General features: G+C 38.2%; 1 protein-coding gene across 13 annotated transcripts in view; it reads left to right on the top strand.

Annotated features, from left to right (window-relative positions):
• The window catches only part of DACH1 (dachshund family transcription factor 1), a 462083-nt gene that overhangs the window by 103182 nt on the left and 334841 nt on the right, over positions 1-24060 (top strand). For 8 of the 13 annotated variants that reach the window (XM_073346413.2, XM_073346448.2, XM_073346406.2 and 5 more), the window contains exon 2: positions 9348-9482. The exons of the other annotated variants lie outside the window; for them this stretch is intronic. In XM_073346413.2, the coding sequence (XP_073202514.2) occupies positions 9348-9482 (135 nt within the window). The remainder of the gene's footprint in view (positions 1-9347; positions 9483-24060) is intronic. 13 annotated transcript variants of the gene reach the window in all.

Here is a 24060-nt window from a genome sequence, read left to right as displayed (position 1 = left end):
ATATTGTAGAGGATATCAGCAGATATGAATAGATTGTTACATTATTGCATCATCTGTTCAGAATAATACTGTACCAGCACTGTTGATATTCAGGAACCATTTTAAAGAAAACTTTTCAAAATATATGTAGTTCTTGGTGTGATGAAATCGGTACATCTGTTTATACTGAACTGATGTTAATCCATTTCATTTAATTATTTTTGCTATCCTCTCTAGCAGGTCAATATGTTTATAACATTATCTTACAGATTCAATAGCTCGGCTTCTCAATCCCATTTCAGCTTCACCTTTTTAAAAAAGGATATAAAATCTTTTGCTTCCTCCAACCAGCATGGCAGGAAGGTGGCAATATGATTGTTAATACCACAGATTTTTTTTACTTGTGTTAAAATGCTTAAAGTCTGAGCTCTTGAAAGGTTGTGGCATAGTTGAGAAAACAAGAAACTCCTGTCAGATTGTCTTGCAAGCTTTTGGCACTTCCATACTATCATGATGTTTGAGCAGTATAGTATATGTAGCTTCAGTTCACAGGTCAGCTTATTAAAACACATTAATGAGCTTCGACTGGGTAAAAAACATGTCCAAGCCAGTATATGTGGACTGGAGAAACCATATTCAAGTTCAAAATCTGTTTGATGCAATTCTAGATATTTACAAAGTGGGATGCTTGGTGTCCTCACTTGCAAGATTCCAATTCCAAGATTGCTTTTCCAGGTTGGTGCTTCTAAACTAGTGCTTGTCTGAGCTCTGGGAATAAATTTGGAAGGTTTGGCCATGCTTGCAGGTGCCCAGAGTGCCATTCTGTATGCTTACCATCCTGGCTTGTGGAAGATGTTTCCAATTTTGAAGCTTGCGTACATTTGTATTTAAATAAAAAGAGAGTCTATTTAGTGTTTGTCTTTTGTGATAGTTGTAATCCAGGTTATTTTTTAAAGCTGTTTTTTAAGCATAACTTGTTCGGTAAGTGAGTTTAAACTTGATTCATGCTTTGATGTTAATGAAACACCAATTTATCAGAAGGCCCTGCAGCCCTAATGAGCAGTTTCTTTAAAAAGAACATTTAATCAAGGTTTATTTTTAACTTGTTTAAACAGATCTAATAGTTTGTGCTGATTTCATTTCAGTATAATAATTGCTAGCAATCCTATTAGTAAGTCGTGGTACATGGAAGTTAACACAAATTCCATTCTAATGAGTGTAGTATAACAGCAAAACCCTTGTAGCTGGGGAAAGGTTCACGTTAGAGTGGAGTGACAGAGGCACTTGGACATTCTGCTGACAGCAGATTATTTTTGTTTTTATACAGATGTCAGGCATGAGTTGTTAGTATTTAAGTGGGTTTTATTATTCTTTAGAGGTTAAGTGTTCATATTGCCTTTTAGAAGATGAAGCTGGACAAAGTTAATTTTTGATGTTAAGAAAATGTTACTAAACCTGTTAGTTCAACTCATTTTTGCACTGTATATTTTGTACATTCTTTAGGATTTTAGCTATAATATGCTGCTGTGGAACAGTAAGGTTATACAATCTTCAAATACAACCTCTGGGGCATGATTGTGTTTTTTATTGTAAAGGATATAAAGTTTTGGGGTAGTCTACTGTAAAAAGCAAAGGAAGTTTCAGTGCTCAATTTATGGTAACAAAAATATCAGAAGAGCAAATGGAATTGTGAAAATGAAGTGTAACTCATTTGTATTAATAGCTTTTTTAGAGTTAGCTTATAACAGCTTTATAAGTCTGTAAAATTATGGGTTGACAATTTGGGGTGAGAACCTGATATGCTGATTTAACCCGACTCTAGGTGTAGTGGCCGAAAACAAACATGCTAAAAACAAAACACAATATAATTTCCTGTCTTGATTTTGAAAAGATCAATATCAAGTCAAGAATTTCAAGTTTGGCTGTAGCAGTCTACATCTGTCAAGTTCAGGTTATAATCTTTTAAACTTTTTATTACTTAGTATGACAATGACATTTAAAATATGGAGAAATTTGAAGATCAATGATAATGGAGTGAACAGCAGAATTTATTTATAATTTTAAGGCTATGCTAAAAGTATTCTAATGCACTGAAGGACATCTGTGAATTATACATTTGTATGTGGGTCTCTGATCAGAATCCCAAAGTATGATGTACTATATATACTTTCGCATGGGACAGAATTTTTTTTTTAGGTTCAGGAAATATATAACTTAGGCTCCAGTTACACAAACTGAAATATTAGAGGCTCTTTGTGGGCGCAGGGGTCACTCAGACAGAACAAATTGCAGGACCAGGGTCTTTTGTGAAATGAAATCCACAGTGGTGGCATCATTATTTTATTTTGGAGATAATAGTTTTGAATGGTACATGATACTTTACCAATATATCAATGTTGGTGTTACCAACTGTAAAATAATTGTAATACTACTTACCTGTCTGCAACTTTGTGTTCTGCATCACCTTCCTTCCTTCCCAGCCTCCAGGAGAAATAGCTTGATTAGGTTATAATTTTTTGTGTGTGTGTGTGTGTGTGCGCGTGTGTGTGTTTGGTATAGAAGTACCTCAAATGTGTATTATGGATATTCCCAGCTTAATGTTTGTAAAGCATGACAAAAAGTGTAATGTAACTGCTCTGTGGTGGTGGCCATAAGGGTCAGTGATCTACCTAGAGAAGGTTCTTTCACAAACAGATATTTTCTTGCTGTGTGTAAAGGGGGTTGAAGCTGAGCCCCTCACCCTACCCAAATCCCTTTCTATATGGTCTGGGTTTGCCCATTGGAGACTACACTTGGATTTGTGAGAGGAGGAGTAGGTGGAATAGCGATGGTTGCACGTATCATTCCCTGCTGGTAACACAATCCCATGTTGTACTACTTCTTCAGTACAACCTCTGTGAGGCCACTATGGCTGGGGGAGGGAGAGTTGGAGTTCTTGTTCGTGCAGTTCCAGCAGTGCTGCACGGCTAGGGAACCAGTGCTAGTGGGACCTAGGTTTGCCAACTCTGACTGAAGCTATTCCGGGAGACTTTTTTCTCAACATGACATAATGTCATTTTCTTAAAATACCCTATTAAAATCTCCTGGATTGCTTTCAGTAATCACCAGGAGATTGATGCTGATTCTGGGAGACTCCAGGCCAATCCTGGAGGGTTGGCAACCTTACCGGGACCTCTATGCAGATTGTCCTGGCTTTGAGTGGATTCCCCTGGGCCCATGACCCTTTTCCTCAGGGAGAAGGGTTTGCCAACCCTGTCCCTACACTGGAATATTATAGGATGATCTCAGCAAGGAATTTCTCACAGAGGCTTCCTAACACCTTCCACTGCTTTTCTCATGGAAGGGGATGAGTAACAACAACAGCCTCTGATGTTTGTTTGGATATTTGCCACCTTTCATGCAGTAATGGGGCATTTTCACTTTTTGTTAACATATAAAATAAGTACAAACAGGGCACAAGTATAATTAAATCTTACAGGAATAAAAGATTGTGATTTTTGTTCACTACAAAACATGGCTTTTTTTAAAGATTATTTTTGACCAATTTATAAAGGCCTATATAGAAGACCATATGAATCAAAGTATATCATTAGTTCAAAGACTGATGCAGAGACCCTATTATTTGCGTTAAACTTTGAAACTAAAGAGTATTGCAGAATATCTTGAAATACGTTTATTCATTGGTGTATAGAAATATGTATAAGTATGTTTAATTCTGTGCACACTGAGGTGAGAATACAACTAGCTATCTTTTTGTCTACAGAATTTTTAATGCACTATTTTTTAAAAATGTTGATTCACATTGAATATGCTTTTCTAAGAAAACTCTGTAGACTTCTTCAAATACCAGAAGGGAAGAGTGGGAGGAAAAGCAAAATAATTTTGGAACTCATCTGTTCATTGACAAATGTATGCTCTAATGAATCATGTCATTTGGCTCAAGTCCCTTTTTCTGTCTTACTAAAAACAAACTCATACTATTTGTACTTAATGCTGATATGCCCTGCACTCTGAATACTAAGCTGGTGTGTATTTACAAATGTGAAAGAACCTGTGGTCCTTTTTATGCATCAGGTCGTCATAGAAACTAATAAACTTTTATTCCTGTGTCAGGGTAAAATAGTGTAACCCCGATGTAAATTGCAGTTCAGGAATTACAGTGATGAAACAGTGGAGAAAAAGAGAGCCTCAGAATCTTCAGAAATCCAGTAGGACATTATGCAATGCAAAATATTGCAGTGTTAAATGCTTGAGTAGATCATTTAAAACAAAACAAAAAGCCCTACGAATTTCTGAGCAGTATTGAGAATGCTTGATAGACTGACAAAACAATATATTGTTCTACAGGAATTTTGTTTGTGCATGTATGTGAAGATGTGTATGTCTGTATTGTGTATGTGTGTGTGTACATACAAGTCCATCTAATGAAAATAACAAGAAATGGTGTATTGTGTATATATGTGAAATGTACCATAGTTCTTATGGCTGGAAAAAGTTTTTAAACATACTGTATGACCCTCAACCTTTCAGATTAATGTAGCTGATTTTGCTCCAGCTTGTTTCTTTATTTGGTAGTTACTTTTCTTTTATAAACTACCTGAAATATGAATACAGTAATATTTTAACTACGAGGGAGATAGTTTGACTAGCTTAAGTGCCAAAGTAATGTGATTACAACATGATTTATTAGAAGTCATTAAAATGATTTATTAAAGGAAAATATTGTGCTACTGAAGTTATTTTTTTTCTCTGTTGAAGACGGGATTATGGTGTTTTCGTTTTTCCTGGCAGAGGAAAATAATCTGTAAAATTCAGGAAAGCATTTCTCTGTATGGGTACTGGCATTTTAATACATGGTATTAGCCAGATTGTGACTAGAAAGAGGTGGACAGAAGCTTTTTTTCTTACCCCACTATCTCCTCATTTGCCTTTGTGCCCCTCAACAGGATGACATCATCATTGCAGTCCTTGAGTTCAAGGACTATATGGATCTTGCTGCAGCATCATTGCTACACTATCTTTCTCAAAGAGGGAGGGGAAAGAGAAGGGCAAGCCCATGGCAGAGTTGGTGCAGGCTGCACCCTTTAAATGGGTGGAAGAGTGCCTGTTCTATCATGCCTCTCCAAGTGAAGAGTGTGGCCTTAAAACAAAAATATGACCCATAATATTGTACTCAAGAAAACTAGAGAAAAAGCTTTTCAATCATGATCCAGTTTTCCTGTCGTGAATTCCTTTGGTCAATATTATTCTGTAAACAGGAATTGTGACAAAATTGAAGAATTTCTTGCAATATGGGAATAGTTTCTCTTGTTTTCCAAGGAAAAGGGAGAAGTGCAATTGGGAGTATGAGAGATGATACGTGTTGGGGAAAGAGGAGTGATGGTGTTTTGTATCGGCCCAGGACTGTTTCTGCAAAGTTAGTACTTTGATTTTCGCTGCTGGACCATAGTTACTTGTTCTTAAGCATAGTTTTGCCTAATTGTTTTAAAAGAGACTTTTTCTTGAAAAATGAAACAAAATGGGATACGTTTGTAGAGGACAAATAATTTCTCTGGAAAGTATATATTACTATGAGGTGGGTGATATGTATGGGCCTAATTCTGCACACACTGGACTCACTGCGAATCTCACATTGACTTCAGTAGAAACAGGATCTAGCACAATAAGGAGGAATATATTAAACAGTGGAGGGGTACATATGCCACAAAAGAGTAATGTATCTTTTTCTGAAGACATGGTGGAAAGAAGACATGGTAACGCAAAGAAACATTTAAGAGACAAATTGGCCAGATCTGCTGAAACTTTATCAACATAAGTACTATATCAAGTAATATCTAAGGGCAGTTAGCACTTCCAAGCTAAATCTTGTCAAGGGAGCTTGCTTGTAATCATCTCCACCTATCCATAGATGAAGAATCTGATCAACAAGTCCCATACCAGAGAGTTGCGAGAGCACATTGCCTATGTATAAGGATACAAAAATCACCCTTCTCTTGCACAAAGTATCTGGGCCCTACTGTAACCAAGTCTCTGCTAGCCCAGATAACTGACTTTTTTTCTAATCCATCTTCTAGGAACAGCCGATTTGGAACCCCTCTTCCTTTTAGCTTAAACTTAAGAACATTTCGCTAACTCTCTACCCACTTGATACAAGCCTAGAATTTGAGGCCCATGCATATCCCAAAGGAACAACCCAAGGAAGCTTTTGTGATGATATGAGCTTAGAGACTCAGTGTTATCCTACTCCAGCCTGCTACAGGCATACTCCAAGACTCCATGTTCTGTCAAGAAAGAGAAATAAAGATGAAGATGAATTCAACTAGGAATGCCAGTATATTGGTAGAGGAGGTGGTGATGGGTGAGAGGAGAGAGAGAGACTTTCTTACTACAACTCGGGCATTAGCTTGACCACTGGGAAGACCTGCATGACCAGCCACCATGACAACCCGCAAATGAGCAGTAGCTTGAGACATCTCAACTCCATCCTTTTCCCCCTCTCTTGTCAGTCATAAAAATTAACTAGCCAACGTGGAGGCTGGCATTAATTTTTGTGTTGATTAGAGGACAGAAAAGACCCCAGTGTCCCTTGCTGTGCCATTTCCCTCTCACCAAGCTAAGTGGATCTACGAATATGTCACAGCCCTTGATCTCTTTCCTGCCACCTAGCTCAACGCAGGTGCAGGTACCTGGCAGAGTTCAATTACGAAGATGTCCACAGGAAACTGGTACATTCTGTAATTTGTGCTATTATCAAATGAAGTGCTAGTAAAGAAACCCTTTATAAATATTGTTATTAACACAGTTTGATATAGGGAATGAGCACTCTAAGTATGATGTTGAATCTTCCCACAAGGCCATTTTACATAATTTATTAACAAGATTGTCTTACTTCCTGATTTAAAAGATTTGTAACTATAAGCTCCTGTGTTTTCCCTGAACAAGTCACACAACACGTGCAGTAGGCAAAGTGTTAAAGGACTAGGAAAATATTATTTCATCACTCCTGTTCCATTAGAATTCACTTGGGTGGCTGAGAAAATGGTTTATGGATTAGACAGAGAAGAACAAGCTAAAACATTTCATACCTTCATCTCTGATAAATTCCCCAAACTCATTCTTCGCATCTGAGCCATAAATAACAACCATACTTTTTGCTAAAAAGAGCTTTTTTCCTATACCAGGTCTTTTGTCTTGGAGATGAATGCTATAATAAATTTGAAGTCTTAGGGGGGGGCATTGTTTGAACTATAACATTATGGTTTTCAACTGTTGCTTCTATTATGAGGAGGATAAAAAGCAACTATGAAGCTTGATCTCTGTCATAGAAATGGATTAATATTTCAGCCTTCAGCTTGGGTCAAGTGTGTGATTTTTCCCAAAAGTAACTTAGCAATTAATTATTATTATGTTTGCATTTACTGTATTTCTCCCTTAGCACCTTTTAACCTCACCCCAAATGCAGTAGTAACTTTAATTGTACATAAATGAATTTTTAAATTTCCCAGATTGTTCTGCGGAGTAACTAATGTAGGAAAGTCTCAGAATAAAACATTATTAGAAATTGAGGATTAATTCACTGAGTGAGCTACTCTTTCCTTATAATTGGATAATGTTTGTTTTAAAATTAAGATTAGGCTTAATGACTTCAGTAGTATTGCTTGGAGGACAAATGCAAACACCTTGAATGGTTGCATTAATAAACAAACTATTGGCATTAAAATTGCTGTGCCCATAAGCTTTAGTTTTCCTAAAGAATAATGTTTCAGTTGAGTAATGAAGACAGTTAATATAAAGGGTCTGAAGGAAGGGATAGTGTGGAAAAAATATACTGTGCCCTTCACTTTATACCTAGTTGTGTTCTCCTCACATAGGCAAAGCTTATGGAGAGTCCAGCATTGAACACCCCTAGAAGGAGCATCTCTAGATGAGTTAAAGGCATGACAAAAGTCCCTAGTTGCCTGCCTTGTTTACTAGCCAGCACCCACAAGACCAGTGCTGAGGGAGCACAAACTTTAACTTTAATAAAGGTGTACTGAGGGCTGCTGATAAGAGTTCTCTTCTCAGCACCCCAGAGGCACTATGGCTACACCTTCCTGACACACAAATCTAGCTATTGCCATCTAGGTGGTGGGCTTATTTTATTTTATTTCTTTTACCACTCCCCTTACGGGTGTGTAGCCCTAAGGGCCTGCTGTTACATGGTGCTTAGTACCTCCTTAATCTTGCTGAGCTTGCTGAATTCCCATGAAGCTGAGATACTCAGCAGTTTGTAGGGTCAGTCCCTAAGAATCTCAAGCTCTAATGAAAGAATAAAGATGTAAAGTTTGGACCTAGAGTGTGGGGAAAAATGGAAGATGCTACCATATAATTTAACATTTTAGGACGTATATTTTTTAAAAGCACGATCATTTCAATTGCTGTTTCCAAGACCCCAAACCTCAATCCCCTTTACCAGCTGAACTGAATTGATTATCTGCATCTCCGCTTACCTATTTACCCAGTGCTGAAGTCGTTATTTAGCACCCTTCCTGTATGTGCGTGAATAAGGACTTCAGGATTAGCCCTTTGTATGAAAGAGCATATCTATGGATCTGTTTAATTTTATTTATATTTTCAAAATGGTTTACATCAATAAAATGTGGTATCCTCAGACATCAACTCACCTTACAGTGAACAAAGAATTGAGTTTTGGCATACAATAATACAAAACAACACACAAACTTTATTTTTAGGCAGACAATCACTGTGCATTAGAATAAGGGGAACAATGCAGCTAATAGCTGAAGAATGTTATAATAAAATATTTTAATACAAATTATTAGAGTCAAAAAAGAAGCATCTCTGTTCCTCTGGGAAGAAGTGAAATGTCATATGTTTTGTTTAGCACACTAAAATGTTTAAGAGCATTCTGATAACAAAGCAAATATAACATTTCAAAAAGTTTCAAGTTTTGTAAATTGTAAGAGATTTTAAAACTATTCAACCCCAAACCCCAAGAATTTCTTTCTGTCTCCTTCACTCAATATTTATAATTACATAAGGTTTTTGAACTTCTTCCTGCATATCTAATTCTTGGTAACTAGCCAGTTTTGTATGTTACTAATAAGTCAGTTGATGTAGTTTTACTCTTTTTTTTATGTATTAGAATGAAACTGGTGATCTAAGTTGCTGGCTCCATCTAAAAGTAATAAAATGGATTTTTGTATATAAACTACAGTTGTCTGGAAATGAGTGAACACATTTCAAATATGACCACTACAAATATGAAGTTGTCTTCCAGTATAATGAGCTTTGAAAGTGAAAGAAATTTATTGTAAAATCTGATTTGATTCAGTCTTCTCTGTTACTAAACCTCCCTTTCTCCTTAGACCAGGGATTGGCAACCTTTGGCACGCGCGGGCAAAGAGATGTGCTGGCTGCTGCTTCCCGCAGCCCCCATTGGCCTGCAACAGCGAACTACGGCCAGTGGGAGCTGCAATCGGCCGAACCTGCAGACACTGCAGGTAAACAAACCGTCCCGGCCCGCCTGCAAATTTCTCTGATGGGCCGCGTGCCAAAGGTTGCTGATCCCTGCTCTAATCCATCCCTATTAATTTATTTTCACTGAAATAAGGGGTTTCAAACTGGGAAGGCATATTTTGCTTATTTGTATTTGGCACATGTGCCCTTTTAGCTCAAAACAAACACCCCCGCCCCACACACACACACAGATGAAGCTATAGCTGTAGCTAATGAAAGCTTATGCTCAAATAAATTGGTTAGTCTCTAAGGTGCCACTCCTTTTCTTTTTGCGAATACAGACTAACACGGCTGTTATTCTGAATTCTTCTCAGTGTTATACATGTTGTGAGCAGAAAGTTATCTTGACTTATATGTTGGCAAACTGATGTTTTGATTCAATAAAAATGCTATTTTTATTTGAAAGACCTGAATGGTATTTAAACAGCATGCCAGAGGGGAAAGTTCTTAAGCATGTACCATAAACCATAGACATTATACTTTTTCCCCGAAAGTGGAGGAGTAGTTACGGTATTGTGCCATTGTGAGCTCTCTAATGTAGCTGCTCTAAGCTTCTGTGAACTCTCTCCTGTTGGCTTAAATACTCCAGCCCCTGCGAGTGGCAGAAGAAGCTCCCCTGCAGACATAGCAGCGTCCACATCAGGACTCATGTTAGTGTAACATATGCTGCTCAGGGAGATGGGTTAGTCACACCCTTGAGTGACATAAGTTATTCTGACCTAAGCTGTGGCGTAGACATAACCTCAATATCTACATTTAACATCTTTGCAACTTAAGACCTGAGCCTGTGAGGCTCTGAGCATCCTCAGGTGCCATTAACTGCAGTGAGCGTTGAGGACACACTGCACCACACAGAACCAGACTATTAATTTGAAATATTTTTAGACAGAGTGTAAGTTGGTGTATTTTTTTAGTTTCTTCTCTTCTGTCACTAGAACCACATGCTCCTTAGGAGATGCTAATAACAGCACACACGTAAAGTGGGGATTAAAAAGTGAGCAATAATTTGGACGGAATGAAAAAATACATTGGGTAACATAGAGACAGTATAGGTGTACTGGTGTTTGTCCCAGGATATTAGAGAGACAAGGTAGGTGAGGTAATATCTTTTATTGGAGCAACTTCTGTTGGTGAGAGAGACTGTGTGGCTTGAAAGCTTATCTCTCTGACCAATGGAAGTTGATCCAATGAAAGATATTACTTCACCCAACTTGTCTCTCTAATAGAGACAGTACAGCATTTAATGAAATACTCATGGTTAATGGTTTCAGTGCTATGTCTCTTGTATTGAACCCCCATCAACTGGCATCTGAGTGGCAGTGCATTTTGGAAATGGATAGCTACTAACTGAAGGTGAACATTAGTGCTTTGTATGGTCAAGTCTCTGTAGAACCCTCAAGTTCTGCATTAAAGGCTTAAATTGGTGTAGGGCTTTGTGTGGGCCCCCTCTATGAACAGGTTAATTTCATTCCATTTGTTTATGACAGGAGTTAAAGAGTGACTGTGAAAGATGTCTTCGTACAAATGGCACCTTCTGTCTCACTGATCTGCTGTCATTAATATCTGCAAATTTTAGGAACAAAATTATGTTTTTTTCCATACTCTACTCCTTTTAACACTGCAGAGCCAATGCAGCTAAGAGACAGTGAGCTGAAAATTCTGTTTCACCTTGCTCATCATCAACAGTCTTCCTTATTAAATTCCAATCAGTTGCACCCACACAAACCCATTGAAAATAACAGTATTGCATTGGTGAAATAGAGTGAAAGACAATGAGCTCCTTATTCAACTAGGCACTCAAGCTGATGCATAAATTTAAGCATGTGAGTAAACCCATGGAATTGAATGAGACCACCTGTATCCTTAAAGTGAGGCATATGCTTTGCCTTGCTGAAATGGGGCCTAGGGTTAGCAGTGAATTTAGGCCTAATTTGGCCTGTAGAATCTGATTACTAGTGATAATGCATGAAGTGGCAAAAATCTTGTTTGAGTCTTTTTGTTAGGCTGAATTTGCAGGACTGGTAGGGTTTGTTTTGTTTTTGTAATCATTTGTCAACTGTGCACATAGGATGTTGAAATCATTGAGAGACCGTGAACCCACAAACCTCAAAAAAGCATTTCAGAGGTATTTTCAGAACACCTTTTAAGATTTTTGAAATAGGGGCACTTTGGGATGAGACATGGAATTAAAGAAATTGCTCAATGGGCCTTCACTCTTGGGATTTAGATTCTGTGTCATGGCCTAAAAAATAAAGATCTCATTGAAGTCTGTCTGCTACTGGAGGGAGAACTGAAATCATGTACTGGAATTCCATTTGTCCATCTTTGGCCTTTATAAAGGTGCCTATCACCTTGGTTTCTGATATCCAAAAAAAATATGAAGCATAAAAGTCCAACAGCAAATGTTGTTTTCTCTCTTTCTTCCAGGGGTTTATGAATTTATATATTCTAGTATTTATTTTTTTCAGATTTTCAGCATCATTAAGGCTGTATTGAAAAGCTGATACTACTGAAGGGCCTGATCTTGAATGGAGCTGAGAGCCTCCAGAGAGGCACTGGATGCCCTCATTGATTTTAGTGTAACCAAGTGAGAATATTTAGCATCTCTCAGGAGCTGCTCAACACCTTGCAGGACTAGGACCTATAGTAGCAAGAACAATAATCAATAGTTAAAGGTGAGTGGCTTTTTGATGAGCAAATATATTTGGAAAGACATAAAGGTCGAAGTAAGCAATAAAAACATCAGTAAATCTGTTAGGACCCATTTTTTTAAAAAAACATTATTCGTAGACAGGGCTGTGTTCTTTCCTTTGATGATGGTAACAAGTTCTGTGACATTGCCACTTTGAGTTCTTGCTTCATTAGATTGGGTGACTGTTTATTTGAAATTGTAATGAAATATTTACTTTATAGAGCTATAAGGATTAGCTGTGATAATTGAGTGAGGCTGATCTAGAGCTTTCAGTGTAATAGGGCCCCCTTGTTTGAATACAGAGTTCAGTGAGAATGAACGAGCAAGTGAGTGTGTTTCTGCCTGTCACTTTCTCTCTACATGTTGCTTTTTCTTCTGGAGATAAGTGGACCTAATGCTGAACAAATACTGGAAATCAGAAGCCACTGAGAATCATTCGCTTCTCGCTTTCCCATGGCAGCGTGATAGACGCTCCGTCAAAGAGCCCCCCTCCTCTCAGCAAAGCAACAATTTTGTCACCATGAGCAAATCCAATTGAAAAGTCCCTTGGACTGAGAGGAGAACTCCAGTTGTCAGAATCAGCAAACAGAATGAAAAGAACTAAGAGGAGTAAATTGGCACCTGGTGCAGCCATGGCTGCTTGTGATAGGCTGCTGCATTGTGTTGGATAGACATTCAGCCATTTTCAGATATAATGGCAGAAATTAATGCAAATGAGTGAATGGAATGAAATGTATTTTAATGCAGATTTGAGGGACTCTTGCAAACTGCTTGATAACAAGTTGCTGTAAGAAAAAGCCTACATTGTGAAGACTCATTTTTTCCCCATTTCTTCTCACTAGTGGCTCATAAGGGCCCTTTGTTCTCTAAGTAAACTCTTTCTAAACTATTGACATTGCTCATTTATGTGAATTTCAGATTTTTTTTTTTCCTGACAAAGTAGCCTTGGGTGATCTGGGAAAACGTTAATTGCAAAAGGACAAGGAAACTGGCTGAAACAAGAAATGCAATCATTAAGTGTAATGTTGCAGTTGTCCATGCCTCATTATAACATGCATACAAGGCAATAAAATGCATGTTTCACAAACAAATCTTTTAACAAGTATAGTTCAAGAGCCTCCAGCTGTCCAGCTTTACATCTATCTTTTTGTTTTTCATTCATTATAGCAAATAAACCTTAGATACCATGAACAGTCCTTCATAATTATTTTAGAATTCTATAGATTTCAGCGAAATCAAGTTTCCTGCATTCAGAAATCATTATTTATGCTTTTAGCCATTTCTCTGCTACCCAGCAAAGGGTTTATCATTATTTTGCTCTATTTAAAGAGCAGTTGTCACTAGCAAACAACTAAAAACAAAACAAAACTTGCTTCAGATCTTTGCAGCAGTTTAATATGGTCAGTGTTGTATTTTCAATAGCTGATTACATGTTCAATAGTCTTTCTGTATAAAAGTATTAAAAACGTTGCTACATTTTGAAGCGATGAATCCTTTAAATTCATGGGTTTTTACCTTAATTTGCATGAACTATGTTTCATTGGAATAAAAACCACTGTGGCTAAGTTAATTTATTAAAAAAAAAAAAGACAAAAAATGAACAGGTAAATAATCAGATGAAAAGGTCATCCAGTGTAAGTACAGCTAGGAACCATTGAACTATCAGATCCAAGAATAAAACAGCCAGAAAGAAAAAAGGTAACAGATTCAGCATTGTCCAGAAGTTCCAGACCAGTGATTAATGTGTAAGATAATGGACTTGGGAAATGAGTAAACACTCCCGTGCTCCCTGCTTTGTGCTTGAATGACTTGATGACAAGGGCAGAGCAAGGTGAGAATTTAAACAGGACTACAGGGAAAAGAGACAAAGACTAGGAACAACATAATGTGAGTGGAAGTTTGCTATTCAGTGTTTATAGAAGTGTACAGAATAACTTTCTCAAAATAGGTTTTAAAATTGATTAAATTAAACTTTTAGCATTAGAAATGTACATTGACTAATAAAAATGCTTAAATTATTTTTCAGGCTAAAACCAAAGTCTCAAACAAGTCACTAGTAAACTATTTCTCACAAACATAATCATATGATTCCTGTTGATTGTGCTTGTTTGGTGCCTTACACCTTAGCAGAAGAGATCACTTTAGTAAGAGGCACATCTAATTTTTATTAAACTAAATTGGCTTTGGGTTAATTTTTACACATATAGGAAGCCAAGAAAAATGTTTCATTTGGTCCGTTTTCCTCCGTCTTCTATACTTTGCTGCAGACATGATGACATAGTTTTTTTCATTTGAAAATATTTTTACCTGATACTGATGATATTACATGTTTGAGGTTAAAGAGAAAGGAAAAATAGCTCCAAATGCTGTTGCTCCTAGATTTTCAAAGAAGGATCATTCAGACATTTTGTCTTTTGTCCCAGCTTATTTTAATTTGTATACACAGGTATTTCCATTGGTCTGTTTTCAACAGTATCAGTCCCTCATAACATTTTAACTTTGTCAATTTTCTGCTCAATATTTCATTGAAAAAAATGATCCCTAAGCAGTTTTCAATTCAATCTGCCTGAACGCACAGACATTTGGTATTTATGCATTTTGGGCCAGATCCTTAGTTGGTAAAATCATAGCTCTAGTGAGGAGCTATGACAGCACACTATACCAGTTGAGGCTCTGCTGTTGTATATTTGTTAATCTCTAAAGACAGACAATTCACCAGAAAAACACAGTACTCATCAGCATGAATATTATTGAACACATCTTGGACATTTTCCTGGAGTTGACAGAGATGGGGTCCTCAATTAGTCTCATCATGTTATTGCACAAATATATAATGGGCCTTCAGAGTGATTTCAGCGAGCTTTGGATCAGGCCCTTAATGCTACTCTGAGTCTGAATCATTTTGAGAGAATCTCATCATTATTTCATACAAACTACGGTATGTGCAACAAACAAGATGTTATCTCTTTCATCTGTGTGCAAATAGCAATCAATGTTAGATTTAAGTAAACGTAAAAATATAAGTAATTTTTAATTGATTTTGTTCCATGCCAGTTGGGAAGTTTGTTTTATTCTTCAAGGCTTTTTTAAAAAGTTGTAATTTGGTTAACATTCAGAAGATATTTTTGATCATCATTTTGTAAGAATTTGTAGTTTGGGAACTAAATGAAGATGTGTGACACCTACATTGACCCAGGTCCTTGTTAGTAAACTAAAATCTCTTACATTAGAGCTTGACATAATACCTTTTATCTGCTACTTTGGAGAAGTTACAGGCTTTTCAGTGAATGTCTTTCATTTCAAAATGTCCATAATCACTTATTCACAGAACAGGACATAATGACTACATAGAGTTCTTCTGGTCTATGGTCAATTCATACACCCAATTTTTCAAATAACGGTTATATAAAACATAGGAAATTAAACCACAAAAGACTCTGTTAATGGAGGAAAGGGTCTGAAAAAGCCACAAAAGCCAGGAATTCATAGTGAAGCTTCTAGCTATTGCAGTAAACCTAGTACATAAAATCAGGCATTTCTTAGCTCAGACTACTCGGAGATCACAATAGTTTAAACAAATAGTGTCAGTCTGGATTTTTATTGCTATTACATTTTGAGATGGAGTTACCATTTGATCTGCAAGAGGGTAAGTAAAAAGTACCTGCTACTTAAATCTTCTAATAACATACGTGTTTCTTTCACATTTTTGGAATATAAAGATTTTTATTATTGAGAAGTTAAGTTGACAGCACTGATGCATTCCAAAATTGTAGCACAATATCATGTTAACACATAATTAGTTTAAAATGTTATGTCTGTTTAATTGTAGAGAGTTTAAAAAACTTTAAGCAGTCCCACTGAATTCCTGTGTTTATAGTTGTGTGTTTTTGAGTGTTTGTTTACAGAACTGGGCTTTAATTAGAATTAGTATTATTATTAGTATACCTAAAAGTGTCTTGAATGTTACTCCTGGGGGAATTATGCGCTACTGCTCATGCACATAATTTATGTTCCCCACATATTTCTTTGCTTCCCCATAGAAAAATGACTTTCTGATGGGGAAGCAAAGGGAAGCCACGAGAGTGGTCATATGACCCTCCCCAGCAGTATATTTTGGGTGCCCAAGGCAGCCGGCAGAGAGATAAATCATTGTGGGGAAGGGGGCGGGACTGGGAAAGACCCAGTTGGTGGTTCCTACCCTGCGCCGGGCTCAGCTGCTCGTCCCGGCTGGACTGAGAAGGGCAGGACTTTCTCTTCCCCTTCATGGCATCCAGGACCGGGTCAGACTCACCCCCAGATTTCTCCACTGACAGCAGGAAGCTCTGCAATCTGCTCTCCATGCTTCCCCCACCTATCACTCCTCAGCTGCAGGGGGAGGGATCACTGTCCAGGGAGCTGCTCCCCCATCCGCCCAACCCCCCCATACATCCAGACCCTCTCATACCAAGACCCTCCCACCGAGCCTCCCTCCTCCCACACCCGGAACCCCCGACAAGTCCCACTCCCATTTGCCCTGAACCTGGACCACCCCAATGAGACATCCGCACCCGAATCCCCACCCTATCAAGCCCCAACCAGCTGCATCTGTATCCCCATCCCACTGATCCCTGCTCCCCAGCATCTGGACCCCCCTCACTAAGCTCCCCCTGCCTCCCCCACTGAGCTCTACCCCTCCCATACGCAGACCCCCCACTGAGCCCTAACCACCTTCACCTAGACCCCCCTGAAGAGTCCCATTACCATTTCACTCAGAACCCCCCCCAACAAGCCACTGTGCATCCAGATCTCCCCTCCGCACCCAGATCCCCCACTGAGATGCCCGCACCTGGATTGCCCCACACAGAACCCTCTCAAGCCACACCTGGATCCCCCCACACTAAGCCCCTCCACACTTGGATCCTGCCTTGCTGAGCCTGCCTACCCACACATGGTGCACCTGGCACAGAGGAGCAGGGGCCTGGGGTGTTTCTGGGGCAGGCCCAGTCTTTGTGCTGTGTCAGGTTTGGGTGCAGCCTCACCGCTGAGTCTGTGTCCTGGGGGGAGGTGCTCAGTGATCTCCCACCTCTGTGCAGCCAGTGGCCTGTGCTCCCCAATGCCATGCTGGAGCCTCCATATTTATTTGACAAAATTTGCAGAATTTTAAAATACTGTATGCAGAATTTTTAATTTTTTGGCACAGAATGCCCTTGGTAGTAATTGAGTGTTTAGCAAAAGCTCTAATCAATACCCATATCTTCTGGGACACTTATAAGATAGGGGCCAATTTTAATGATGGCAAAGTTGAGGATAATGGGGGATAATTGTCATGTAATTTACACACTAGTACATATGAAATGCCCATTTGATTGTATTGCATTCCTCCCATTGTCTGCATGTGACTTGCCATCTTATCTCTTCAGGTCAGGGACTGTCTCGTCCTATGTATTGGTACGTTGCCTGGGCTTTGTGCATTATTGCAATATAAATATCAAATAGCAGTAGTATTAGTGAGGCAATCAGAAAGTGAAGCCTTCAATTCTACCTGACCTCAGTTCAAACCCTGTATTAGAAACTGGACCAACATTCTCAATTTATCACCCCCTCTTTGGTATGTCTATGAAGTTGGTGCGACAGGGACAAGAAGTGGAGTCATATTCTCCTAGCAATAACAGCACAACCAAACCACTGGGAGCTAGCTCCTATGCTTTGTAAGCATCTCCACAGGGATCAAAGAATGTTCAGGGATAGTTAATTAATTAATTATCTCTGTGTGTGAGGTTTTGAGGGTTTTTTAAAATGTGAACTTTAGTTCTTCTAGGAGGGGGAACGTGTCACATTAAACAGCTGTTCCCAAATTCCTTCCCCAGTTTATGCTCCTCCCCCATTTTCCGTAAAGCGTACTGGCTGTGAGGAGTTTTTGTGTGGAAGGTTGCAGTTTTGTTCCCTTCCCCACTGTGCAACAGAGAGCTCTAAGTTCCTAATGCACACATTTTCTGGATTTAATCAGAGCCATAAACATGACACTATTTGGACTTGGTCCAATTCCATACGAGAGTTAAACCTGTGAAAAGTTCCCATAGGGACCTTTGACACTTTATACTGTTTGTCACAATTACTGTTCTGAAGTTGGTCCACGTTATTGGGTCTTGTCTCTGCAAGACAGCTGTGGAGTTAAGCATTTTGCTCCCTTGTTCCTATTTCACTTGTTACAATAAAATGAACAACCCTTTCATCTTTCCAAGTTATAACTATGTTAAAAGTGACATCCCCGAAAAACTACACATGTAGGAATAATGTGCCATGTTAATTATATATGTATATAAATATTTGTTAAATAACTATTAACTACACTATGTAATGATGATTTCCTCTTTTATTTTTAATTCAGTTATATCCTTCAAGCTAAATCACCATGCTGTAACTAAACAAAATGATGGATGTAGGTTTTTTGGGGAGGGATGGGAGGGGGGGACAAAGGAGAGTTGCCCCCCACTCTCAAACTGCAAGCCTTGGACAGACGTGGAATTTGTCCCTCCACGTGCGGCCCGACTTACTGGATCTGCCCTACCAAATATAGATGTAAAACAATGCAAAAAATACTAAAATGTAGCACTCTGTTACATTTATTTTCAAAGAGAATATAGGTCTAAAGTTTTTAGATTTTAGTTTATACTTTATATTGGAAACTGGAGCAACAAACAGCTGTCAGACAACAGAAATAATGTCTTTGGTAACCTTTTCCTGTTCGCACATGCATAGAGATTAAAAAAGTAATATAGTTTTATCTGTCCAGGTATATCATTTACAGTATATTGAAGGCTAACATGAACACCATCACTGAAGCCAGGGGAAAGTCCCATATTTAATTTAGACCCAGGGCATAATTTATTTTTGTCCGTTTGCTTTACCGGATAATCTTTCAAAAAGAAACCGTTCAGAAAGCAACCTAGTAGCCCTGCCCTCTATATTCCGGACTGTGTGCCCATCTTCAACATTTTGTGACGGTGGCACCCTATTTTGTTTTTGAAACCTACACTAATTGCTATAAAAAGACCAAGTTTTCAAGCAGTTGTCACATAGCAGGGAATGAGACCTTCTACTCATTTCTTCTGCCAAGTACATGATTAAACCTATGCTTACTGTTGGGGTATGATGACTTTTACAATGGTGACCATTATTAGAAGTGGCTAATTAGAAGAGAAATTGAGACATGTCATAATTATCCTTACATCCCCAGGAAAAGGGAAAAGGAGGCACCCCTGACTATGCATGAAATGTTTGATTAATATGTATTGTAATCTCTTCCTCAAGAGGTTTACAGAACTGCGAAGTATATAAATGCCAGGATGTCTCTGGGTATGTTTATCATTGTATTTGTAAGAAGAAAAGGAGTACTTGTGCGAATACAGACTAACACGGCTGCTACTCTGAAACCTGTCATTGTATTTGTAGTATACATAGACAGATTAATAGATACATACATAGAATCATACCTACTTATTGCTTTAAGCTATTACATGTTCAAACAGATGTTGTTGAAAAGATTAGCCTCTTTTTGCATGTGCTAGTGTGCAAACCTTTTAAAGGCATCTATGAATGATTGCTTTGGTTCAGCATGAGTGCAGTGAGAAGAAATGTACCTCATCTGTAATACACTGTGTAGACTAATATCAGCTCCTTTTTCCTTATATTGCAGTGAGATATTGATCTGGTAAAATGGTACCATATTGGAGCTGTCTGTTGTGGTATTCATCATGCTGTCACATCCCTAGTGCCTTGGAGTTATTGAAAAGTGGAATTGAGGGAGTTTTATCATTGTGTGTTGCAATCCATTCATAAGAAAGTTCACTAAAACATTTGAGATATTATTCTTATTTATTTATTTTTAGCTAGGACAAATTCACTTTTTTCTTGACAATAAAACCTTCTTATTCGATGCATAGAGCTGTAAATAGGGGTGGTTTAACTGTTCTTGGGGCTTGTTTCTTTTATATAATGTTCTTTATTCAATGCTTACACCTGCTGCCTTCACTGTTGCAGATGCATTTGGGTTCTCTCCTTTGGGAGTAATATATCTGAGAGCTGTGGCTTCATTGCCCTTATGCTTTTATCTGATAGCTGTGAGAAGGTAAACGATGAACTTTTATATGTAGAAAGCTTTTAGTTTCTTCCCACACTAAAATATCAGTTAATGTTAAAAGAGCTTTCAAAAATATATAAAGATACTGTCAATCTGCACTGAGTAGATTAAACAGTTTGAGTAAATTATTTTTGTTTTGGAGTCTGCTTGGCAACCTGATGATGTATTTAAAAGGATGTCATGTTTTCTATGAGGCCAGGATGAAAGAGGGATTTATTTTATTTTATTATTTTATTTTTATAAGTGTTATTGACTAGCATTGCTAAAATAAAGGTCTGTACTGCCATTACAAGCCCTGCTTTAGGAGGTCTATTCCTAACTGGAAAAATTCACTGCAGCTTGGAATTTAGGATATGAAAGATCAGCTCAAGATTAATTATTTTAAAAAGCCTTTTTTCCATTTTCCAAGTGCAAACACCTCCCCCCCAAAACAAAACCAACATCAACAAAACAAAAGAGATATGTAAGGTTGGGGTGTAATCATGGAAAATGCTGAGCACCTCTTGCGAGGTGTTGAGTGCTCTCAACTCCTATAGATTTCAGTGGAAGTCAGGGGTGTTCAGTGCATCACAGGATTGGGTCCAAAGTGCTTTGTGTCAGAAATCTTGTATTCTTATGTCTTTTTGTAAAGCACCACTGAAAACATTTTGCTTTCTTTTGAGTCCAACGTTTTTTAAATGAAGATTTGAAAGACATTTATCAATATCCCATTTCCTTGGTCTAAAAAATATGTTGGTGATACTGGGATTTAAAGTCATTGTCAGACATGCATATTCATCACAATTTTAAATGAGGATTTAAAATAGACTTTAGTACTGAGATAGATCTGAATATATATTATGGATCTATAGTACATGCATGCACTGTTGTTAATACACATTCACAGCATGCACTACAGTTGCTCAGAAGGAGCCTTCAGTGCCACTATGATGTATGACATGAATGAATATTGAGATTTATCCATGTTTTGTGTATTGTTTTTAAAATGTCCATTAACATGTCAGTGGTTTAGGAAAAGTGCAGAATGACTAGCATGACAGCGTTTATTATTTCTTTCTCACTGTCTTAAAAACAGATTTTCTCATTCCCCATAAACCACATGAAGGACCAGAAGTAAATACACACAAGAAAAAGTACTGAAATTCAAGGCTGAAAGTAGACCCTCAGCTCAAGTCAGTTGTGACTTTGTGCTCCATTGGAGCGCAGCTATTGAACCAGATTCTCAGGTATGGTCTAGGGGCTCTGTGCCATGCTACCAGCAGAATCTGATTGTAGAGCTGACATACCTCGCCCCTGGATGATCACCCCAGCGGGGCTCCTATATACCTTCCCCCCTGCTGGTGATTATCAGGGTGTGTCTGGGGCTTCTTTATAGCCTGGCCTCATTACTTCCCTTCTTGACTGCCAAACCTTGTGTTGTACTGTAGTGACCCTCTTCCACCCAGGCTTCCCCAATACATACATCTTCTGCCTTCAGTCCATATGAAAGATTGCCATATCAGAGGTGGCCATATCAGATTATTTGCCAGCAGATGTGCCCATAGCCCTTTCCTCTTTGAATCCTGCAACTGTCTGCTTCTTCTCTGCTGCATCAAGTTCAAGTTTCTTGTCATCTCCTTCAAGGTCCTACCTAACTGCCCCTCCTATTTAGAAAGCATCTAGCAAATTGTGGATGTTCTCATAATGGGGAAATAACATAGGGCAAGATTCTGGTATCATATAAGTCAATCGGAGTTTTATCACTGGTTTCAGTAGGAGGAGGATTGGGCTTATATTATGGTTTGTGCAAATATGCCAGCATATTGAACGTATTGATTTATTTCTTGACACGTGGTCCAAGTGAACTTGGATATATTGGAAAAAATAATACATAAAACTACTTTTTAAATGATACTAATGTGTTTGGAGACCTTCGTGCCACATAATACATTTCTATTGTGACACAATCAGCCTGTTTTTTTTTCTTTCATTCACAGTCAGAATATGTACATAAATATTTTTATTCCCCAACTAATATTTCCCCAGGATCCTTTTCTTAGGTGTACAGTTTTTGAAAAAAATGTTTCTTATGCAATCTTGAGTAATATAGGTTCATATCTCTTCATCTAATCCACACTTGCTAAATTTCCTATCTTGTCCATTGAAAAATGTCTGTGGTGCAATAATGAAATCATTTCCCTGTCCTATAGAGTATTTAGATCAACAAGACCTTCATGTATTAGAAAGGGCAGAGTAGTAATGCTTTTGGCAAAGCCATTAGTGTGGTATTGGTATTCACTAGAAAGGACAGAAATAGAACATCACTGTCCTCCATAAACAATTCCAATTTGATCTGTGAACATGATAAAATCTTGGCTTCTCAATGCATTTAGGTGCTGTCATAGCTGTTGTTGCCAAATAAGAATGCAGTGTGATGTTATTATAGTAAACAGCACTTAAGCACAGCTGGCAGAATTGATCAGGGCCACATTAGAGTGAACTTCAGCAGATGACTGACGCAGCAGAAACAATAACTGAATATGCAAACAGTTCTTACAATGAATGCTCTGGGGATGAGGCACCATTATTTTTGACTTTGAACAGGGAAGAGGAGCAGATTTGTAACCTCCTTCCAACAAAAAGGTTCTGGGTATTCTGTAAACAGCTGACTGCCATTTATAATAGTAGCTAGTTATACAGCAAAACTCTAGGCTCCCTTGACTATTTACATTTAATTAATTATTAAAGAGAAAAACATAAACATCAGATATGTTTGTTTAATGTTTCACACAGGATTTTTTGACTAGAAAAGGCTTCTCAATTAATGTTAATCATCAAGGACTTCCTGTTTAAATTGCACAGAAATGTATGTTTGCCTCAGTGAGGGCTTTCTCCCCCCTTTCAAATTATTGAGAGAGCTAATTATGTGACCACATATTGCTATTCTTGTATTGTAATAATTTGGATTACTAACAATAAACAGAGGATAAAGACTCAATGAACCTCATTCATGCAGAATGTAAATCAAGATTTCTTTTCGTATCACTTGAGGTTGTTTGCATGCTACACATTACCAAAATATTTTAAATCTAAGTAAACAACTATGCTTCCACGTATTTTAGCATTGTACAGTGTTACCTATCCCTTAAATTGTTCAGCCATCCCCACCACCTTCCCTCCCCACCAAAAAAAGAGAGAGAAACAAAATTGCACATTTTCTACATTGGAAGTGTGCACAGTAATAAAATCTCAGTTTCTCTAACCCTTGTGTAATTTTTTGCCATTTCTCTAAAATGAATGCCTCATATTTAAAAATGAACATGAATAACAGGGAAATTGAGGATGTGATGCGGAATGAGAATACAATTCACACAGCCAACATCTCTTGTCCAGTGAAATCTGTCCATGTGAAGCCCTCTGCACCACTTAAAGCCTCAGGCTGCCTCTGTTTGGTGGGCTGAGGTAGAGCTGCTTGCTGTGGAGGAAGCTGTTTAGGATGTCTCAGCTGGAGCCACACTTGCAACACCACTGCCATGAAATCTTCTCCCAGAGGGTATGGAGGGGCTGCAGTCCCCATTCCAGTTTATAAATGAGATAAAGAGCTATGTCGCAGCCTTTAAGCTGCCCAAGGATACAGATGAGATTGGTGGGTTACATTGTTCCCTCACACCCCCTGGAACCACCCATGCCACAAATCCAGGTTCCTACAGCTCTGGGCAGGAGGAAGTGGTTTCATCCAAACGGTACATATGTACATTTCTAATATATTTTT

The sequence above is a fragment of the Lepidochelys kempii genome, chromosome 1 (genome assembly GCF_965140285.1).
Source record: "Lepidochelys kempii isolate rLepKem1 chromosome 1, rLepKem1.hap1, whole genome shotgun sequence".
In the NCBI taxonomy this organism is placed as follows: Eukaryota; Metazoa; Chordata; order Testudines; family Cheloniidae; genus Lepidochelys; species Lepidochelys kempii.
The sequence above is the reverse complement of the archived record's forward strand: the minus strand, read 5'-3'. Positions and strand labels throughout refer to the sequence as shown.